This window comes from Ursus americanus, chromosome 21, assembly GCF_024610735.1.
Source record: "Ursus americanus isolate L20-20 chromosome 21, mUrsAme1.1.p, whole genome shotgun sequence".
Lineage (NCBI taxonomy): Eukaryota > Metazoa > Chordata > Mammalia > Carnivora > Ursidae > Ursus > Ursus americanus.
The window spans coordinates 51836122-51856012 of record NC_142147.1 but is presented as its reverse complement, the minus strand read 5'-3'; the positions used below and the strand labels follow the sequence as shown (position 1 = coordinate 51856012).

Below are 19891 nucleotides of genomic sequence, written 5' to 3'. Positions count from 1 at the left end.
ACCCAGAACCAAAGAATACTCATCATATTCTAATGCCCATGGAACATTCTCAAGAATAGACCATGTTCTGGGACACAAAACAGGTCTCAACAGATACCAAAAGACTGAAATTATTCCCTGCATGTTTCAGACCACAAAGCTTTGAAATTGGAACTCAACCACAAGGAAAAATTTGGAAGAAACTCAAACACTTGGAGACTAAGAACATTCCTGCCCAGGAATGACTCGATAAACCAGGAAATCAAAAATCAAATTAAACAATTTATGAAGACCAACAAGAATGAAAACACAACGGTCCAAAACCTATGGGATACTGCAAAGGCAGTCCTAGGGGGAAATACATAGCCATCCAAGCCTCACTCAAAAGAACAGAAAAATCTAAAATGCAGTTTTTATATTCTCACCTCAAGTAGCTAAAACAGCAAAAGAGGGACAGGCCTAACCCATGCACGAAGAAGCAGTTGAACAAGATTAGAGCAGAAATCAATGAATTAGAAACCAGGAGTACAGTAGAGCAGATCAACAGAACTAGAAGCTGGTTCTTTGAGAGAATTAATAAAATTGACAGACCACTGGCAAGACTTATCCAAAAGAAGAGAGAAAGGACCCAAATTAATAAAATTATGAATGAAAAAGGCAAGGTCACAACCAACACCAATGAAATTGGAAGGATTATTAGAAACTTTTATCAACAGCTTTATGCCAATAAATTAAGCAATCTGGACAAGATGGAGGCCTTCCTGGAAACCCATAAACTACCAAGACTGAAACATGAAGAAATTGATTTTTTAAACAGGCCAATTAATTAGGAAGAGATTGAGTCAGTGATCAACAATCTTCCAGAAAATAAAACCCCAGGCCTGGATGGTTTTCCTGGGGAATTCAACCAGACAGTCAAAGAAGAAATAATACCTATTCTTCTAAAACTATTTCAAAAAATAGAAACAGAAGGAAAGCTACCAAATGCATTCTATAAGGCCAATATTACCTTGATCCCCAAATCAGGCAAAGATCCCATTGAAAAGGAGAATTACAGACCGATTTCCCTAATGAATATGGATGCCAAAATCCTCAACGAGATCCTGGCAAATAGAATCCAACTGTACATTAAAAGGATTATCCATCATAACCAAGTGGGAATCATCCCTGGGATGCAGGGGTGGTACAACATTCACAAATCTAAGAGTGTCTTAGATTTTATTCAGAAACAATAATTCAGAAATCATACGATTCTCTCAATAGACACAGAAAAAGCATTGGACAAAATACAGCATCTTTTTCTGATTAAAACCCTTCAGAGTGTAGGAATAGAGGGTTCATTTCTCAAGCTCATAAAAGCCATCTAAGAAAAGCCTACAATAAATATTATTCTCAACGGGGAAAAGCTGGAAGCCTTCCCCTTAAGATCAGGAACACGACAAGGATGCCCACTCTCACCACTGTTATTCAACATTGTAATAGAAGTCCTTGCAACATCAATCAGACAACAAAAGGGATAAAAGGTATCCAAATCGGCAAAGAAGAAGTCAAAATGTCTCTCTTCGCAGATGACATGATACTCTATATGGAAAACCCATAAGAATCCACTCCCAAACTATTAGAAGTTATAGAGCAATTCAGTAATGTGGCAGGACACAAAATCAATGCTCAGAAATCAGTTGCATTTCTATACACGAATAATGAGACTGAAGAAAGAGAAATTAGGGAATCCATCCCATTTACAATAGCACCAAAAACCATACGTTACCTTGGAATTAACCAGAGACGTAAAGGTTCTATATTCTAGAAACTACAGATCACTCTTGAAAGACATTGAGGAAGACACAAAAAGATGGAAAAACATTCCATGCTCATGGATCGGAAGAATTAGCATAGTTAAAATGTCCATGCTACCCAGAGCAATCTACACTTTCAATGCTATCCCGATCAAAATACCGAGGACATTTTTCAAGGAACTAGAACAAATAGTCCTGAAATTTGTATGGAACCAGAAAAGGCCCTGAATCGCCAAGGAACTATTGAAAAGGAATAACGAAGCTGGGGGCATCACAATGCCAGATTTCGAGGTATACTACAAAGCTTTGATCACAAAGACAGCATGGTACTGGCACAAAAACAGACACATAGACCAATGGAACAGAATAGAGAACCCAGAAATGGACCCTCAGCTCTTTGGGCAACTAATCTTTGATAAAGCAGGAAAAAACATCCGGTGGGAAAAGGACAGTCTCTTCAATAATTGGTGCTGGGAAAATTGGACAGCTACATGCAAAAGAAACTTGACCACTCTCTCACACCATACACAAAGATAAACTCCAAATGGATGACAGACCTCGATGTGAGACAGGTATCCATCAAAATCCTAGAGGAGAACATAGGCAGTAACTTCTACGACATCAGCCAAAGCAACCTTTTACATGACACATCTCCAAAGGCAAGAGAAACAAAAGATAAAATGAAGATGTTGGAATTCATCAAAATTAAAATCTTCTGCACAGCCAAGGAAACAATCAAAAAAACTAAGACGTAGCCCACGGAATGGGAGAATATATTTGCAAATGATGCTACAGATAAAAGACTGGTATCCAAGATCTACAAAGAACTTCTCAAATCAATACGTGAGAAAAAAATAAACAAATCAAAAAATGGGCAGAAGATATGAACAGACACTTTTCCAATGAAGACATACAAATGGCTAACAGACACATGAAAAAATGTTCAAAATCATTAGCCATCAGGGAAATTCATATCAAAACCATACTAAGATACCATCTTACGCCAGTTAGTGGCAAAAATCAACAAGGCAGGAAATAGCAATTGCTGGAGAGGATGTGGAGAAAGGGGATCCCTCCTACATTGTTGGTGGGAATGCAAGTTGGTACAACCACTCTGGAAAACAGTGTGGAGGTCCCTTAAAAAGTTAAAAATTGAGCTACTCTATGACCCAGCCATTGCACTACGGGGTATTTACTTGAAAGATACAGGCGTAATGAAGAGAAGGGCCATATGCACTCCAATGTCCATAGCAGCATTGTCCACAATAGCTAAATCGTGGAAGGAGCCGAGATGCCCTTCAACAGATGACTGGATTAAGAAGTTGTGGTCCATAAATACAATGGAATATTACTCAGCCATCAGAAAGAACGAGTTCTCAACATTTGCTACAACATGGACAGCACTGGAGGAGATAATGCCAAGTGAAATAAGTGAAGCAGAAAGACAATTATCATATGATTTCTCTCATCTATGGAACATAAGAACTAGGAAGATCGGTAAGGGAAGAAATGGATAAAGAAAGGGGGGGGTAATCAGAAGGGGGAGTGAAGCATGGGAGACTATGGACTCTGAGAAACAAACTGAGGGCTTCAGAGGGGAGGCTGTAGGGGACTGGGATAGACTGGTGATGGGTTGTAAGGAGGGCCATATTGCATGTTGCACTGGGTGTTATACGCAGCTAATGAATCATCGAACCTTGCATCAGAAACCAGGGATGTACTGTATGATGACTAACATAATGTAATAAAAAAACATTAAAAAATAATAATAAAATAAAAAAGAAACTATTCTCAACACCTATATGCCAATAAATTAAACAACCTGGAAGAAATGGATGCCTTCCTGGAAACCTATAAACTACCAAGTTTGACACAAGAAGAAATTGATTATCTAAACAGACTGATTAATTATGAAGCGATTTAAGCAGTGATCAAACCCCCTCCCAATTCAAACTGAGGGCTTCTGAGGGGAGGGGGCATGGGGGAATGGGATGGGCTGGTGATGGGTATTAAGGAGGGCTCGTATTATATGGTGCACTGGGTGTTATACGCAACTAATGAATCATTGAACTTTACATCAAACCTAGGGATGTACTGTATGGTGACTAACATAGTATAATAAAAAAATATTATATTTAAAAAAAAAACCTTCCCACAATACAAGAGTCCAGGGCCCAGCGGATTCCCCTGGCAGTTCTACCAAACATTCAAAGAAGAAATAATACCTATTCTCCTGATGCTGTTTCAAAAAACAGAAACAGAAGGAAAACTACCAAAGTCATTCTATAAGGCCAATATTACCTTGATCCCCAAACCAAGCAAAGACCCCATCAAAAAGGAGAATTACAGACTGCTATCCCTGATGAATATGGATGCCAAAATTTTCAACAAGATCCTAGCTAATAGGATCCAACAGTACATTAAAAGGATTATCCATCACGACCAAGTGGAATTCATCCTTGGGATGCAAGGTTGGATCAACATTTGCAAATCGATCAGTGTGCTAGATCACATCAACAAGAAAAGCGTCAAGACCATATGATCATCTCAATTGATGCAGAAAAAGCATTTGACAAAATACAGCATCCTTTCCTGATTAAAACCCTTCAGAGTATAGGGATAAGAGGGCACATTCCTCAATTTCATAAAAACCGTCTATGAAAAGCCTATAGTGAATATCATTCTCAATGGGGAAAAGCTGGAAGGCTTTCCCTTAAGATCAGGAACATTACAAGAATGCCCATTCTCACCATTATTATTCAACATAGTACTAAAAGTCCTTGCAACAGCAATCAGACAACAAAAAGGGATAAAAGGTATTCAAATTGGCGAAGAAGAAGTCAAACTGTCTCTCTTCGCAGATGACATGATACTCTATATGGAAAACCCAAAAGACTCCACCCCCAAATTACTATAACTTATAGAGCAATTAAGTAATGTGGCAGGATACAAAATTAATGCTCAGAAATCAGTTGAATTTCTGTACCTGAACAATGAGACTGAAGAAAGAAAATTAGGGAATTGATTCCATTTACAATACCACCAAATCATACGATATCTCAGAATTAACTTAACCAGAGAGGTAAAGGATCTATATTCTGGAAACTATAAATCACTCTTGAAAGACATTGAAGAAGACACAAAAAGATTGAAAAATATTCTATGCCCATGAATCGGGAGAATAAACATAGTTAAAATGTGCATGCTACCCAGAGCAGTCTACATTTTCAATGCCATCCCGATCAAAATACTAATGATACTTTTCAAAGAGCTGGAACAAACAGCCCTTAAATTTGTGTGGAACCAGAAATGACCCTGAATCGCCAAGAAAATGTTAAAAAGGAAAAACAAAGCTGAGGGCATCGCGTTGCCTGATTTCAAGCTATACTACAAAGCTGTGATCACAAAGACAGCATGGTACTGGCACAAAAACAGACACATAGACCAATGGAAGAGAATAGAGAACCCAGACATGGACCCTCGGCTCTATGGGCTACTAATCTTTGACAAAGCAGGAAAAAAACAGTCTCTTCAATAAATGGTACTGGGAACATTGGACAGCTATATGCAAAAGAATGAAACTTGAGCACTCTCTCACACCATACACAAAGATAAACTCCAAATGGATGACAGACCTCGATGTGAGACAGGAATCCATCAAAATTCTAGAGGAGAACATAGGCAGCAACCTCTACGACATTGGCCAAAGCAACCTTTTACATGACACATATCCAAAGGCAAGAGAAACAAAAGAAAAAATGAACTCGTGGGACTACATCAAGATAAAAATTTTCTGCACAGCCAAGGAAACATTCAAAAAAACTAAGAGGCAGCCCATGGAATGGGAGAAGGTTTTTGCAAATGACACTACAGATAAAAGACTAGTATCCAAGATCTATAAAGAACCTCTCAAACCCAATACACGAGAAAAAAAATTAATCAAATCAAAAAATGGGCAGAAGATATGAACAGACACTTTTCCAATGAAGTCATACAAATGGCTAACAAACACATGAAAAAATGTTTAAAATCATTAGGCATCAGGGAAATTCAAATCAAAACCACCTTGAGATACCACTTTATGCCAGTTAGAATTTCAAAAATTGACAAGGCAAGAAACAACAAATGTTGGAGAGGATGTGGAGAAAGGGGATCCCTCTTACATTGTTGGTGGGAATGCAAGTTGGTACAGCCACTTTGGAAAACCGTGTAGACGTCCCTCAAAAAGTTAAAAATAGGGGCGCCTGTGTGGCTCAGTTGTTAAGCATCTGCCTTCAACTCAGGGCGTGATCCTGGTGTTATGGGATCGAGCCCCACATTGGGCTCCTCTGCTGGGAGCCTGCTTCTTCTTCTCCCACTCCCCCTGCTTGTGTTCCCTCTCTCGCTGGCTGGCTCTCTCTCTCTCTCTCAAATAAATAAATAAAATCTTTTAAAAAAAAGTTAAAATTAGAGCTACCCTATGATCCAGCAATTGCACTACTGGGTATTTACCCCAAATGTATGGACGTAGTGAGGAGAAGGGCCATATGCACCACAATGTTCATAGCAGGATTGTCCACAATAGCTAAATGGTGGAAGAAGTCAAGATGCCCTTCAACAGACAAATGGATTAAGAAGATGTGGTCCATATATACCATGGACTATTACTCAGCCATCAGAAAGCATGATTACCCAACATTTGCAGCAACATGGACAGGACTGGAGGAGATTACGCTAAGTGAAATAAGTCAAGCAGAGAAAGACAATTATCACATGGTTTCACTAGTTTATGGAACATTAGAAATAGCAGGGAGATTGGTAGGAGAAGGAAGGGTAGAATGAAGGGGGAGGTAAACAGAAGGGGGAGTGAACCACAAGAGACTATGGACTCTGGGAAACAAACTGAGGGCTTCAGAGGGAAGGCAGGTGGGGGATTGGGATAGGCTGGTGATGAGTATTAAGGAGGGCACATATTGCATGGAGCACTGGTGTTATACACAAATAATGAATCATGGAACACTACATCAAAAACTAAGGATCTACTGTATGGTGACTAACATAACATAATAAAAAATTTTAAAAAAATATATAAAATGTATATTTATATACTCTCCTAACGTTCACATTTTTTTCTAATTTTTGACAATTATAAATATTTCTGATAAACATCAATGATGAACAGTAAGTTGATCTTACTAAGAATTGCAGAACAAATTAGATCAGTGACTACTGAGAAATGTCCCTGTCTTTCTGTTTATGGATTATCAAAGGATCAGAATTAGGAGTAAGGGCATCATCCAAACATGGTGAGTGGTTTCTCAATGGTGGCATGATTGTGCTTCTTTCCTTCTTTACCTCTTTGGGAACTTATCTTTCCCTTCATGGGTTATGACATGAACTGACATAGGTCTTTCAATAAAATATCACCTTCTACCTAGGTCATGTTACACTTTCAAAATGTTTTTAATGATTGTTCATGCTTTAAGCTAGGCATTCTAACATGTTAGTGTGTCTTCTTTTTTAAAGAGAAAAACACAATAGTATGTTGGCAGGTCACAAAGAGGACTTTAATAATCACAACTGTGCTACATTTCAGAGGGTAAAGTGGGAGAGTGAAAAGTCAGTGCTTATTTGCAGTCTAGCTTGAGACTAGTCACTTAAATCTCTCAAATCTCAATTTCCTCCTTTTGAAATGCTAGTAGCAACTTTGTAGAGTTTTTTTTTAAGATTTATTTATGTATTTTAGAGAGAGAGAGGTTGCACATGTGCGTGCAAGTGGGAGGAGGGGCAGAAAGGGAGAGAGGGACCGAGAAGCAGACTCCCCACTGAGTGGGGAGCGTGATGAGGTACTGGATCCCAAGATACTTAGATCATGATATGAGCTGAAACCAAGAGTCAGAGACTTAACCAACTCAGTTACCCTGGTGTTAGCATTTATTTTTAAGAAATAGAAAAATTATAGGCAAATCATTTAATTGCAAGCATGATCCATAGTAGGTGACAAGGTATTGGGGCTATCATTACTTTTGTTGCTCTGAACCACATTAAGTCCTCTGTTTAAAGTTAAAACATAATTAACACATACTTCATAGACTGGTTTTTGGAGATGATTAAACTTGGAAGTTTAGCTGACAAGTGGCTTATTCGAATTATAAAATTAGAATTGTGCAGTTCAGGATTTGTAGAGTGCTCCTGTTTTTCTCTTGTTATATATCATTTGGGCACCTGATAGACACCAAACTGTTTTTATCAACAGGCACATCATATATGCTCCCAGCAGCCACAACAAGTATGCAGGGGAGTCATTCCCAGGAATTTATGATGCTCTGTTTGATATTGAAAGCAAGGTGGATCCTTCCAAGGCCTGGGGAGAAGTGAAGAGACAGATCTCCATTGCAGCCTTTACAGTGCAGGCTGCAGCTGGGACCCTGAGAGAAGTAGCCTGAGGTGGTTCTTCAGAGAACCCGTTTTGAATAGGTATGGTCTATCACTCAGAAAAAATCATGAAAGGTGTATTCCAAATTAGGAGTAAGGGCATCATCCAAACATGGTGACTGGTTTCTAAAAAAATAAAGTTAATACACACACACATCTTAGCATTTGTTTTTCTTCTCCTTGTGAATCAAAAAAGAAAGAGGGACAATTTTTATTCTATAATTATGGAAGGTTATTCCAAATTTGAACTGTTAAAATTAACTTTTTCTCCTCCAGTCCCATCCATGTTGCTGCAAATGTTGTGAAATTTTTCTTTTCGATGGCGAGTAATATTCCATTTTATATATGCACCACATTATCTTAATTCAGTCATCCGCTGAAGGGCATCTCGGCTCCCTCCACAATTTTGCTATTGTGGACAATGCTGCTAAATTAAGGCAAACACCTACTATATTAAAACTCCTATGTGGCATTATAGGGGATAGAGTCTAATTCAGCACTGGTGTCAACCCTACTGGCCACCCAGGGCTGACAGATTACTATCTTAGCAAATTAGTTGAGCTACTCTGATCTATTCACACTGCTGGTAATTATAGTCACTCTATACAATAAATGATAATTACTTTTATTTAATTAGCAAATATCCTATTTCTATCAAAGGATATATATAACATATGTACAGTAAAAAATAATAAAGAAATGAACATTGGTAGAACTGCCCTCCCACAAATAACCAGATTAAGAAAAGGAATGTTACCAATATCTTTGAATCCCCCATCTACCACTGACCAGTGTGCCTTCATCTTCTGCCAGAGATACTCACTTTCTTGAATCTTATGTGAATCTTTCTATTATTTATCATTATACCACACAGGCCTATATTCCTTATGTGTTTTTGGCTTTGTGTATTTTTTTAACTGTTTATAAATAAAATCATACTGTGTATCTATTTTCTAAGACTTGATTTTTTCAGTCACCTTTGAAGGTGCATCCATGTGTCATTGGGGCTGGAGTTCATAAGGGTTCACTGACGTGGAACAATTCACTTGCATGAATATAACATTTATCTGTCAGGGTCCAGTTAAGACAGAGAAACCACATGGCAACATAAGCAGGTAAAGTTAATATAAAGAATGATTGGTTATGGTAGCATTGCAGTAATGAGATACTATCTAGTTAAAGGTAAAGAGAACTCTAAAGAATGTAGGTATAACAGGTCCAAGGAGCAGTCACTATCCCAAGGGCTGAGATGGAACAGCCAGTGAAGAATTTCCCCCATGCCATGGGCCTTACTGAACAGCAGAAAGATACTGTGGTGCTGTGCAGAATTTGCAACCCCCCCAGAAACCTGTACTCTAGGCCACCGTAGAAAACTGATTCAGGGGAATTGCCTTGCCAGAAGCTCTTTACCACCAAACCAACCAAGGGCAGTGTTAGAAGAAGCTCCTGGCTACTGAGTTCTGGCCACCATGAACTGCAAGAAGCAAGTGTTATGGCAGCAGCCTACACTGCAGGACAGGGACACTGCAGGATGGGAGTGCTGCAGGATGGGGGCGCTGCAGGACGGGGTTACTCCAGGATGGGAGCAATGGTGAAGCCATGTATGCTATATGACCCAGATGCTGAAATCATTTGCATGCAGAAGCCTGCCAGCTGAGCCTTTGGGAACCAGGAAGGAAAACCCCTTCCTGCAATGTGTCTACAATGCCTTCTACTCACAAAGTTTAACACCATGTCTCTTGTCAAAGAAGAAGTTTTTAAAGAACCCATATATATTTACAAAGAGCAGACAATGAAGACTAAGTCTGGAGCAAAGAAGCAATACATTGAATAGCTGACACATAATAGAACACATTTATTCATTTTTCTGCTGGTGGGAGTTTGGAATGTTCTCTGTCTTTTGCTCCTAACAGCACATCTCCCAATACAAATATTCAAGTTATTCTCTTTTCTGACACCATCTACCCATAAATGAAATGTCTGGGTAGTAAAATGTGTACATCTTTAATTTTATTGGGCAATGTGAAACTGTTACACTTATTTTATTCACTTATATTCCCAATGAAAAGTAATCATCTTATACAAAAGAATAGAAATAAGAAAAAATTGGCAGATTAGAGAAATATGAAGAATTTAATGTTGCTAGAATCCAAGGAGAATATAGGAGAACAATCTATATATTTAGCAACAGATCATGTAAGGTTTGTGAAGATACACTAAGGAGTGTGATTCTTTTCCTGTATAAAAAGCCATGCAGGGTAGACAAATGTGAGATTTACATTTTAGGAAGCACTCTGGCCTAGGCATAGATGATTTGGAAAGGCATTAATCCAGCAAGAGATCACAACCTGAATTTTTTCTCATAACACCTGTGTCACGCAGACCTTCACCCTCAGAAAACACAAGACTTCCCTCTCATCCTTCACATTTCATCTCTTCTGCAAAGACTTACAGGATATTTACCAATTCCCTATATCTTAACCCCTACCAATTTTTAGGAACAAGTCTGGATCATGACTGTGGCTCCAGTGTCTCTCTACCAGGATGCAGAGTCCTCAGCGTCCACTTATCTTTGAATAGCCAGTAGTGTGCACATGGAACTGTGTCTGGGAGACAATATGTTTGGCAAATGGTGTGTCTGGGAAGTGATGTGCTCAGCACTAAGATTTCAGCAATGCCTTGTAATGGGATTTGACTGAGCATGCTAACAGGCTTTTATTGACGTCGGTGTTAGACATTTGGACAATACTGTGGGTGACGCAAGGGACTGGAGAAAGGTGAACATTACCATTCTAAAAAATGGATAAAAACCCACACAATACTGGAAAGTATTGTGAACTTTCAGTCAAATTGTAAACATGCAAAAAGCATCCCCACAAAACATTTTGTGTAATCCCAGGGCTTAATAACATATTTTAGCAATACATTTATTGTAACTGTCATTCACAAGAGGTCATATGGTGACGGGGAACCTGGGTGGCTTGGTTGGTTAAGTGTCTGCCTTCGGCTCAAGTCATGATCCCAGAGTCCTGGGATCGAGCCCCACATCAGACTCCCTGCTCAGCAGGGAGTCTGCTTCTCCCTCTCCTCTGCCCCCCAAATCTCCCCGCTTGCACACATGTTTTCTCTCCCTCTCTCTCTCTCTCTCTCTCTCAAATAAATAAAATATTTAAAAAAAAAACAAAAAGGTGCATACAAGAGGTCGTGCAGTGATGGTCAGAAGCACAGCTTTGGGAGACAGACTGCCAGTTCAAACCCTGCTCCTTTCACTTGGAATATGACTATAGGCAAATTATTGAGGCTCTCTTAAGTTTCTTAATCTATAAAATGGGTGTTAAACAGTATTTCATAGGGTTGCTGTAAGGAATAAAAGAGCTAGTACATGCAAAGCACTTAGAACAGTGTCCAGCATATAATTACTAATCAGTATATGTTTAATATTGTCATTTGAGTGGTAGGGTATTTCTTAATATGGTAATGAGTACCATTTTTTCTCTTCTCTTCTGCATGATGATATAGTTGAATTAAGTAACTACTATAGCTTCCAGTCCTACAATTCTGAATTATTGTTTATTCTTTTATATGCATCTTTTTATTTGGTTATTGTTTTTTTCTATGTCATATAGTTGTAAGATGTGTTTCACCAATTGCAGTTACATGTTTGTTGTTGAGTGTGGCTTAAAAACGAGGTGAATTAACTAATTATGTGCACAATAAATACACCAAATAAATTTTACATTGATCTGGATATTTAGTAATGATTAAGTAAAATCACTTATCAAACTGCAATGGCAAGAAAATGATAAAGATGCTGTATACATTTTGAACAGCAATTTTGTGATTATACTAAGGCCAAGTTTAACTGGTTTATGAAATTGGAAAGACAATGCATGAACTTTTAAGATGAACCGAGTTCTATGGAATTCCTGAAGACTTTTGTTTCTCATTAATCCCTTGGGATAATCTCAGAACCGTAATGGGTTCCATATTGCTGAAGGCTAGATTTTATAGGCTGTCTGCTGCGCAGTTAGAGGAGAAAGATGTATGGGTAAGTAGTCCATAGAGTGGTTTTATAGCTCAAAAATAGAATATCAAATTGGAATAATAAATAGAAAAATAAGTCAACATGTATACTAACCACTTTTCTAGTCTCAGGGACAGTACTATATATCTCTGTCTTACTCTATGAGCTACATTGATCCACAGGTTTAATGCCTTATATGTTCATCTGATATGAAAGTTTATAAAACATACATTGCTTTGGAAAACTGAAAAGATTATGAAGTCCAATAGAGATGGAATTTTATCTCTGATTTTTAAGGCCTATTATTATGATTTCTCATATTTCAATTCATACACTCTCCACTGCACTTATTTGAGTAAATCAAATCCTTCAGTAAATAACTTGGGGCTATTAATAAAGAAATCAAATTCAATGCCAAATAGTGAAATTTTCAAATAATTTAAACTCAATTTGTATTCAGTCAAAAAAATTATTTTTTAATCAAATAATTTAAATTCAGTTCAATCCCAAATATATTCAATCCCAAATATATTCAAATTCCAAAATAAATTCAGATGAAATAAGCAATTAAATATGGAGAATACAACCATAAAATCAGAATGAAATGAGAGTATGTGTTAATGTCTAGATGGATTGGATCTACTAAACCTAAAAATTGGGAGGAAAAAAGCAAATGATCTGTAAACAAAATGAAAATGCTATATTGGGAAAAATATTTGCTTTGAATATAACAGTGTTACCATAACTAACTTACAAGCTCTTTTAAATCAGTAAGTTCAGTATTAATAATTAATCTCCACTCTTCTCCCTGAAGGCTGTGTATGTTTGTGTGCGTGTGCTCAAGTTAAGAGAAAAAGAAAATAAAAGAATAAGGATAAGGACATAAAATCAAGGCACAAAGTAATATGAATATGCACAGTTAAACAGCAGGGCTCTTAACCTCTACCCTTCTTAAAGGTCAGCCACAACCTTAAGATAAACATAAATCTATTGCTCAGGAGAAGCAAACAAGGAGGGTGATAAAATGGCAAGCTGAAATGCAGAGTCAAGGGGATTACTGAACAAAAATAAATTAAGGGAACATGAGGAGGAGATCACAGAAAAAGTTAATCTGCATAATGTATTGAGTCAGAGTAGAAAGGATCCCTAAACCAGTAGACATACCTCTCAATGGAACTATTTCATCAAAAATGTTTTGAGTCTTTCTTGTTTTTCATAGTAATAGGAATTGTAGATAACGCTTCAGAGAAGTTTGTTAGATCACTACAAACTTTTGATCTATAAATTCATTTTGCTCAGTGATTTGGGAATTTATCTAAGACACTACCACTAATTTCTATTTCAGAATACTGATCCAGTAATCTACAGCCTTTTTTACAGTTTCATACCTACAACTCAGTCCCCATAGGTGGTTCTGCTGTTGAGTAATAAATTTATCTTCAAAGTCACTCAAACTGTTCCTTGGTTTGTAAAATATTTTTAACTTTAAAAAAGCTCACAAACAGAAAAAAAGTAGTTCTTTATAATAAAACATACATACCAAATACCTATAAACCCCTCCAATCTAAAGGACATATTTTTTAAAAGATTTTATTTATTTATTTGACAGAGAGAGACAGAGAGCAAGAGAGCACAAGCAGGGGGAGGGGCAGAAGGAGAAGGAAAAGGGAGAGAGCCTGAAGGGATCCAGGGCTCCATCCCAGGAACAGAAGGCAGACGCCTAACTGACTGAGCCACCCAGGCACCCCTAAAGGACACATTTCTGATAGACTTCACAGGGGTTTTTTTGTTAATATCAGAGAATATTTATTTTTAATTGCCTTTTCAGTAAAACATCCTCCACTTAAAAGATTCATGATCAACATAGAGGATTCTTGGTGGAGCACAGAAGATGTTTAGGGCAGGGAGACTACTCTGTGTGATACTATAATGAAGGATACATTTTATTATAAATTATCCAAACCCATAGGACGTACAATACCAAGAGTGAGTAAAGAATGGACTCTGGCTGACAATAATATATCATTGTAAGTTCATCAATTGTAGCAAATGCACCACTCCGGTGAGGGTTGTTAATAATGGGGGAGGTTATGCATGTGTAAGGGCAAAGAGTATATGGAAAATTTCTGCACCTTCCCCTCAATTTTGCTGTGGACCTAAAATTGCTCTAAAAAGTAGTTTATTTTTATGCAAGTGTCGTATTGTAGTTAATATATTTAGATGTAGAAAGGTCACTGAAAATTTCAGCATATGTGAAGTCACCTTATGTGGGCTTGAAAATGTAAAATCAAATAATGACATCAGACACACTGATGTAATTATCTACCACCAGGTGAATTATCTACCACCAGAGGTAGATCTGTTGATGTTTCCTTAAATGATTAGGTGATTATGTAAATCCCAAAAGAATGACTTGAACTTATGTTTACAGCTACAATAATCTAATCTTCTATTAAGAATGTAATACATCTATTGAAAGAAAGAGAGATGGGGAGGTGCAGAGGAAGAGGGAGAGAATCTCAAGTAGGCTCCATGCTCGGCATTAAGCCCAGGGCTTAATCTCACAAACCTGAGATCATGACCTGAGCTGAAACCAAGAGTTGGTTGAGCCACCCAGGTGCCCCCTAACTGATTTATTTTAAATCAGTTAGCAGTACTAGTTAGCAGTCCCTGCATCCCAGACATATTAGAAAATCACTATACTACACTATGTTCTGAAGTTAGCTATGCTATAAAATACTTTCAAATGTTCAATTGAGATCCAGTTCAGTTGAGGTGCTTGTAGCTGCTGCATTTGTGTTCTTGCTATGCAGCATTACTGACCATGCCGGGCTGATACCTGGCTTTATGGTCTGGGTCTGTCCTAAATTTTCTGGCCAAAAGTTGTTCATATTGGTTGAAAAGAAGATGACCAGGTTAGCCTAATTTGGGCTGTTTTTCCTATTGAAGTGTTCCCATCTATTTATAATTGACCAAGGAATACTGACAACAATTTTATTTTATTTCATTTTATTTATTTTTTATTTTTTTATTATATTATGTTAGTCACCAAACAGTACATCCTTGGTTTTTGATGTAAAGTTCAATGATTCATTAGTTGTGTATAACACCCACTGCACCATGCAATACGTGCCCTCCTTACTACCCATCACCAGCCTATCCCATTTCCCCAACCCCCTCCCCTCTGAAGCCCTCAGTTTGTTTCTCAGAGTCCATAGTCTCTCATGCTTCATTCCCCCTTCTGATTACCCCCTTTCTTTATCCCTTTCTTCCCCTACCGATCTTCCAGTTCTTATGTTCCATAGATGAGAGAAATCATATGAAAATTGTCTTTCTCTGCTTGACTTATTTCACTTAGCATTATCTCCTCCAGTGCCATCCATGTTGCAGCAAATGAGGAGAACTTGTTCTTTTTGATAGCTGAGTAATATTCCATTGTATATATGGACCACAACTTCTTAACCCAGTCATCTGTTGAAAGGCATCTCGGTTCCTTCCACGATTTAGCTATTGTGGACAATGCTGCTATGAACATTGGAGTGCATATGGCCCTTTTCTTCACTACATCTGTATCTTTGGGGTAAATACCCAGTAGTGCAATGGCTGGGTCAAAGGTATCCAAATCAGCGAAGAAGAAGTCAAACTGTCTCTCTTCGCAGATACTTGATACTCTATATGGAAAACCCAAGAGAATCCACTCCCAAACTATTAGAAGTTATAGAGCAATTCAGTAATGTGGCAGGATACAAAATCAATGCTCAGAAATCAGTTGCACTTCTGTACACAAACAATGAGGCTGAAGAAAGAGAAATTAGGGAATACATTCCATTTACAATAGCCCCAAAAACCATACGTTACCTTGGAATTAACTAGAGACGTAAAGGATCTATATTCTAGAAACTATAAATCACTCTTGAAAGACATTGAGGAAGACAGAAAAAGATGGAAAAATATTCCATGCTCATGGATCGGAAGAATTAACATAGTTAAAATGTCCATGCTACCCAGAGCAATCTACACTTTCAAGGCTCTCGTGATCAAAGTACCAATGACATTTTCCAAAGAACTGGAACAAATAGTCCTTAAATTTTATGGAACCAGAAAAGGCCCCTAATCACCAAGGAACTGTTGAAAAGGAAAAACAAAGCTGGGGGCATCACAATGCCGGATTTCGAGGTATACTACAAAGCTGTGATCACAAAGACAGCATGGTATTGGCACAAAAACAGACACATAGACCAATGGAACAGAATAGAGAACCCAGAAATGGATCCTCAGCTCTTTGGGCAACTAATATTTGATAAAGCAGGAAAAAACATCCAGTGGAAAAAAGGCAGTCTCTTCAATAAATGGTGCTGGGAAAATTGGACAGCTACATGCAAAAGAATGAAACTTGACCACTCTCTCACACCATACACAAAGATAAACTCCAAATGGATGACAGACCTCGATGTGAGACAGGAATCCATCAAAATTCTAGAGGAGAACATAGGCAGCAACCTCTACGACATTGGCCAAAGCAACTTTTACATGACACATCTCCAAAGGCAAGAGAAACAAAAGATAAAATGAACTTGTGGAACTTCATCAAGATAAAAATCTTCTGCACAGCCAAGGAAACAGTCAAAGAAAATAAGAGGCAGCCCACGGAATGGGGGAATATATTTGCAAGTGATACTACAGATAAAAGACTGATATCCAAGATCTACAAAGAACTTCTCAAATCAATACACGAGAAACAAATAAATCAAAAAATGGGCAGAAGATATGAACAGACACTTTTCCAATGAAGACATACAAATGGCTAACAGACACATGAAAAAATGTTCAAAATCATTAGCCATCAGGGAAATTCAAATCAAAACCACACTAAGATACCACCTTATGCCAGTTGACAACAATTTTATAACTTCCTGATCACCATCTGGTAAAAAGACTCACCAACTCTTCCCACCAACCACATTGATGTCAACTTTGCAATTCATCAGCGTTTTGCCAGTAGCAACTTTGGGCTGCACCACCCAGGATTTTCAGGTGCCAAAATTTGGTGGGAGCCTGGCACTGGTCATGTTATAATCCATGTTGCAGTCCAGATGGATGTGTTACTGCCTGGTCCCTGGCATCTCACAGTATCCTCCCCCTGTCCTTGGCCTGCCATGTAAGATGAATGAACTAAAAGTCCTTTTTAACCTACACAGTACAAACTATTCTTCATGGGAATCTCAAGGCATCATAAATTTTTAATGTTCTTTTGAAATTATTATTTGGTCTATCTGTTTTCTATTTCCTCAGGGCTTGATATTTATGAGATTAGCATTTCCGTTAGCCTAACAGAAGATAACTTTTTCAACTATCCATTTTTAGATTTATGTTCATATTAGGTTTTTTATCAAGCTAAGACCATAAATCTTAGTGAATCTACATCTGGCAAATGTTCAAGAATTAGTCCATGGCAGGGAGTAGATATTTTCTAACTTTTGGCAGGCTCAGTGTTGACCATGGCAAGGGACTCAACCTTTTTAATCAATGTTTTTCAGGAGGCTCTTCCCACAGAAAGATGAGGGAGAAAGAGTGCCAGCTTCAATCACCTGCTCTTTGTTTTCTTCTCCAGTTGTACACAGCAGTTTTCTCTTTCTTATTTGAGATGTTATGGATTCCTTATTTCTCTACACACGCATTCACCTTCCCTATTAGCTTATAGTCTAAAGATTCTAGGAGTTTTGTCTATTTTACCTTTGAAAACTGGGTTTGGGGGGAGGAAATTGAGAAGTTGCTATGGTACTCAGTAAAACTTAGTAAGAATAGCAACTGTCTAATTACTATATTTTTTATTTGAGGCAGGGATGAGATCACAGAGCCTGGTTTATAGGACTTTTATATAAAGAAATCACAAATCCAGGAAATGGTGTAAGCAAATGTTGAACAAATCCCTGTAAATTGAACAGCACTATTGGGGGTATCCTGCACACATAACCAGTTAATTTTTTTAAATATTTTATTTCTTTATTTGACAGAGAGAGAGAAAGAAAGAGAGAAAACAAGTAGGCAGAGGGAGAGGGAAAAGCAGGCTCCCTGCTGAGGAGAGAGCCCAATGTGGGGGCTCAATCCCAGGGCCCTGGGATCATGACCTGAGCCGAAGGCAGAGGCTTAACCAACTGAGCCACCTAAAAATTACTGAAAAATGAAAATACTAAAAGCTCCTTCCTCTATATGCTTATGTAGATGATATACAACCTGCTAAGAAATGTTTGAGGCAATTTTCCCAGAATTAAAATTTCTGGAAAAGTCCTCATATACATATGTATATATACTTTACTAGTATATACCCTAATAGTATATAATAGTATATATTAAGTATATACTTAATCTCTTTAGAATACATTTTGAAGCATAATTACAGGTCAAATGATACTTCTGAAGCTTATATTAATTTACAATCCAATGTATTCAGTGAGAGGACAACTACTTTACCTCTTTCTAGGATATAATAGCTTTTATGGTTTTTCTTTCTTTTTTCAATTTGATAATTTTTAAAAGGTGACTTTTTTTAGGTTTTCAATTTCTAGCAAGGTTAGATTATTTTCATATGCTTATAAAAATAGAACCCAAATTCCCAAGCATTAAATAATTTAGCGAGACAACCTATATGTAAGCAGTGGTGACTTGTTGAATTGTGATAGGTGTCAACAAAATACAGGTAGTATTGTACTTATGCCAAAAATAATTTTCTACAGCATGCACAGCATGGTGACTATAGTTAATAATACTGTATTGTGTAATTGAAATAAGTCAAGCAGAGAAAGACAATTATCATAGGTTTCACTCATTTATGGACTATAAGGAATAGCACAGAGGACCATAGGGGAAGGGAGGGAAAACTGAGTTGGAAGAAATCGGAGAGGGAGACAAACCACAAGAGACTCTCAACTCCAGGAAACAAAGTGAGGGTTACAGAGGGGAGGTGGGTGGAGGGATGGGGTAACCCAGGTGATGGGTACTAAGGAGGGCACATGATGTGATGAGTGCTGGATGTTATAGGCAACTAATGAATCGCTGAACACTACATCAAAAATTAATGATGTACTATATGTTAACTAACTGAACTTAATCAAAAAAATGAATGAAAAAAAAGAAAGTTGGTAAAAGGATCTTAAAAGTTCTCATCATGAAATGGATAAAGAAGATGTGCTATAAATATACAATGGGACACTACTCAGCCATCAAAAAGAATGAAAGCTTGCCATTTGCAGTGCCATGGGTGGAGCTAGAGGTTACTATGCTAAGCCAAATAAGTCAGTCAAAGAAGGACAAGTACCATACGATCTCACTCATATGTGGAATTTAAGAAACAAAAGAGATGAACATATGGGAAGAAAAGAAAGAGAGACAGTGAAACAAACCATAAGAGATTCTTAACTATAGAGAATAAACTGAGGGTTACTGGAGGAAGGTGGGTGGTGATGGGGATTAAGGAGACCACTTGTGATGTGCACTAGGTATTATACGTAAGTGATGAATCAGTAAATTCTACTCTTGAAACCAATATTACACTAGATGTTAACCAACTAAAATTTAAATAGAAATTTGAAATTTGAATTTGAAATTTGAAACAAAAAAGTAACTATGTATGGTGATAGCTGTTAGCTAGACTTATAGTGGCATTCATTTTGTAATATAT

At 37.6% G+C, this 19891-nt stretch overlaps 2 protein-coding genes across 5 annotated transcripts in view; both read left to right on the top strand.

Moving 5' to 3' along the window:
* LOC148108303 (tripartite motif-containing protein 64C-like) overlaps positions 1–19891 on the top strand; it is a 95265-nt gene that overhangs the window by 4378 nt on the left and 70996 nt on the right.
* Positions 1–19891, top strand: part of LOC148108305 (glutamate carboxypeptidase 2-like) — a 121313-nt gene that overhangs the window by 97340 nt on the left and 4082 nt on the right. For 3 of the 4 annotated variants that reach the window (XM_087870999.1, XM_087871002.1, XM_087871000.1), the window contains one exon: positions 8011–9138. In XM_087870999.1, the coding sequence (XP_087727125.1) occupies positions 8011–8200 (190 nt within the window). In that variant the 3' untranslated portion in view covers positions 8201–9138. Of the gene's footprint in view, positions 1–8010; positions 9139–19891 lie in introns of those variants that run through there. The other variant, XM_087870998.1, reaches the window with a different exon arrangement.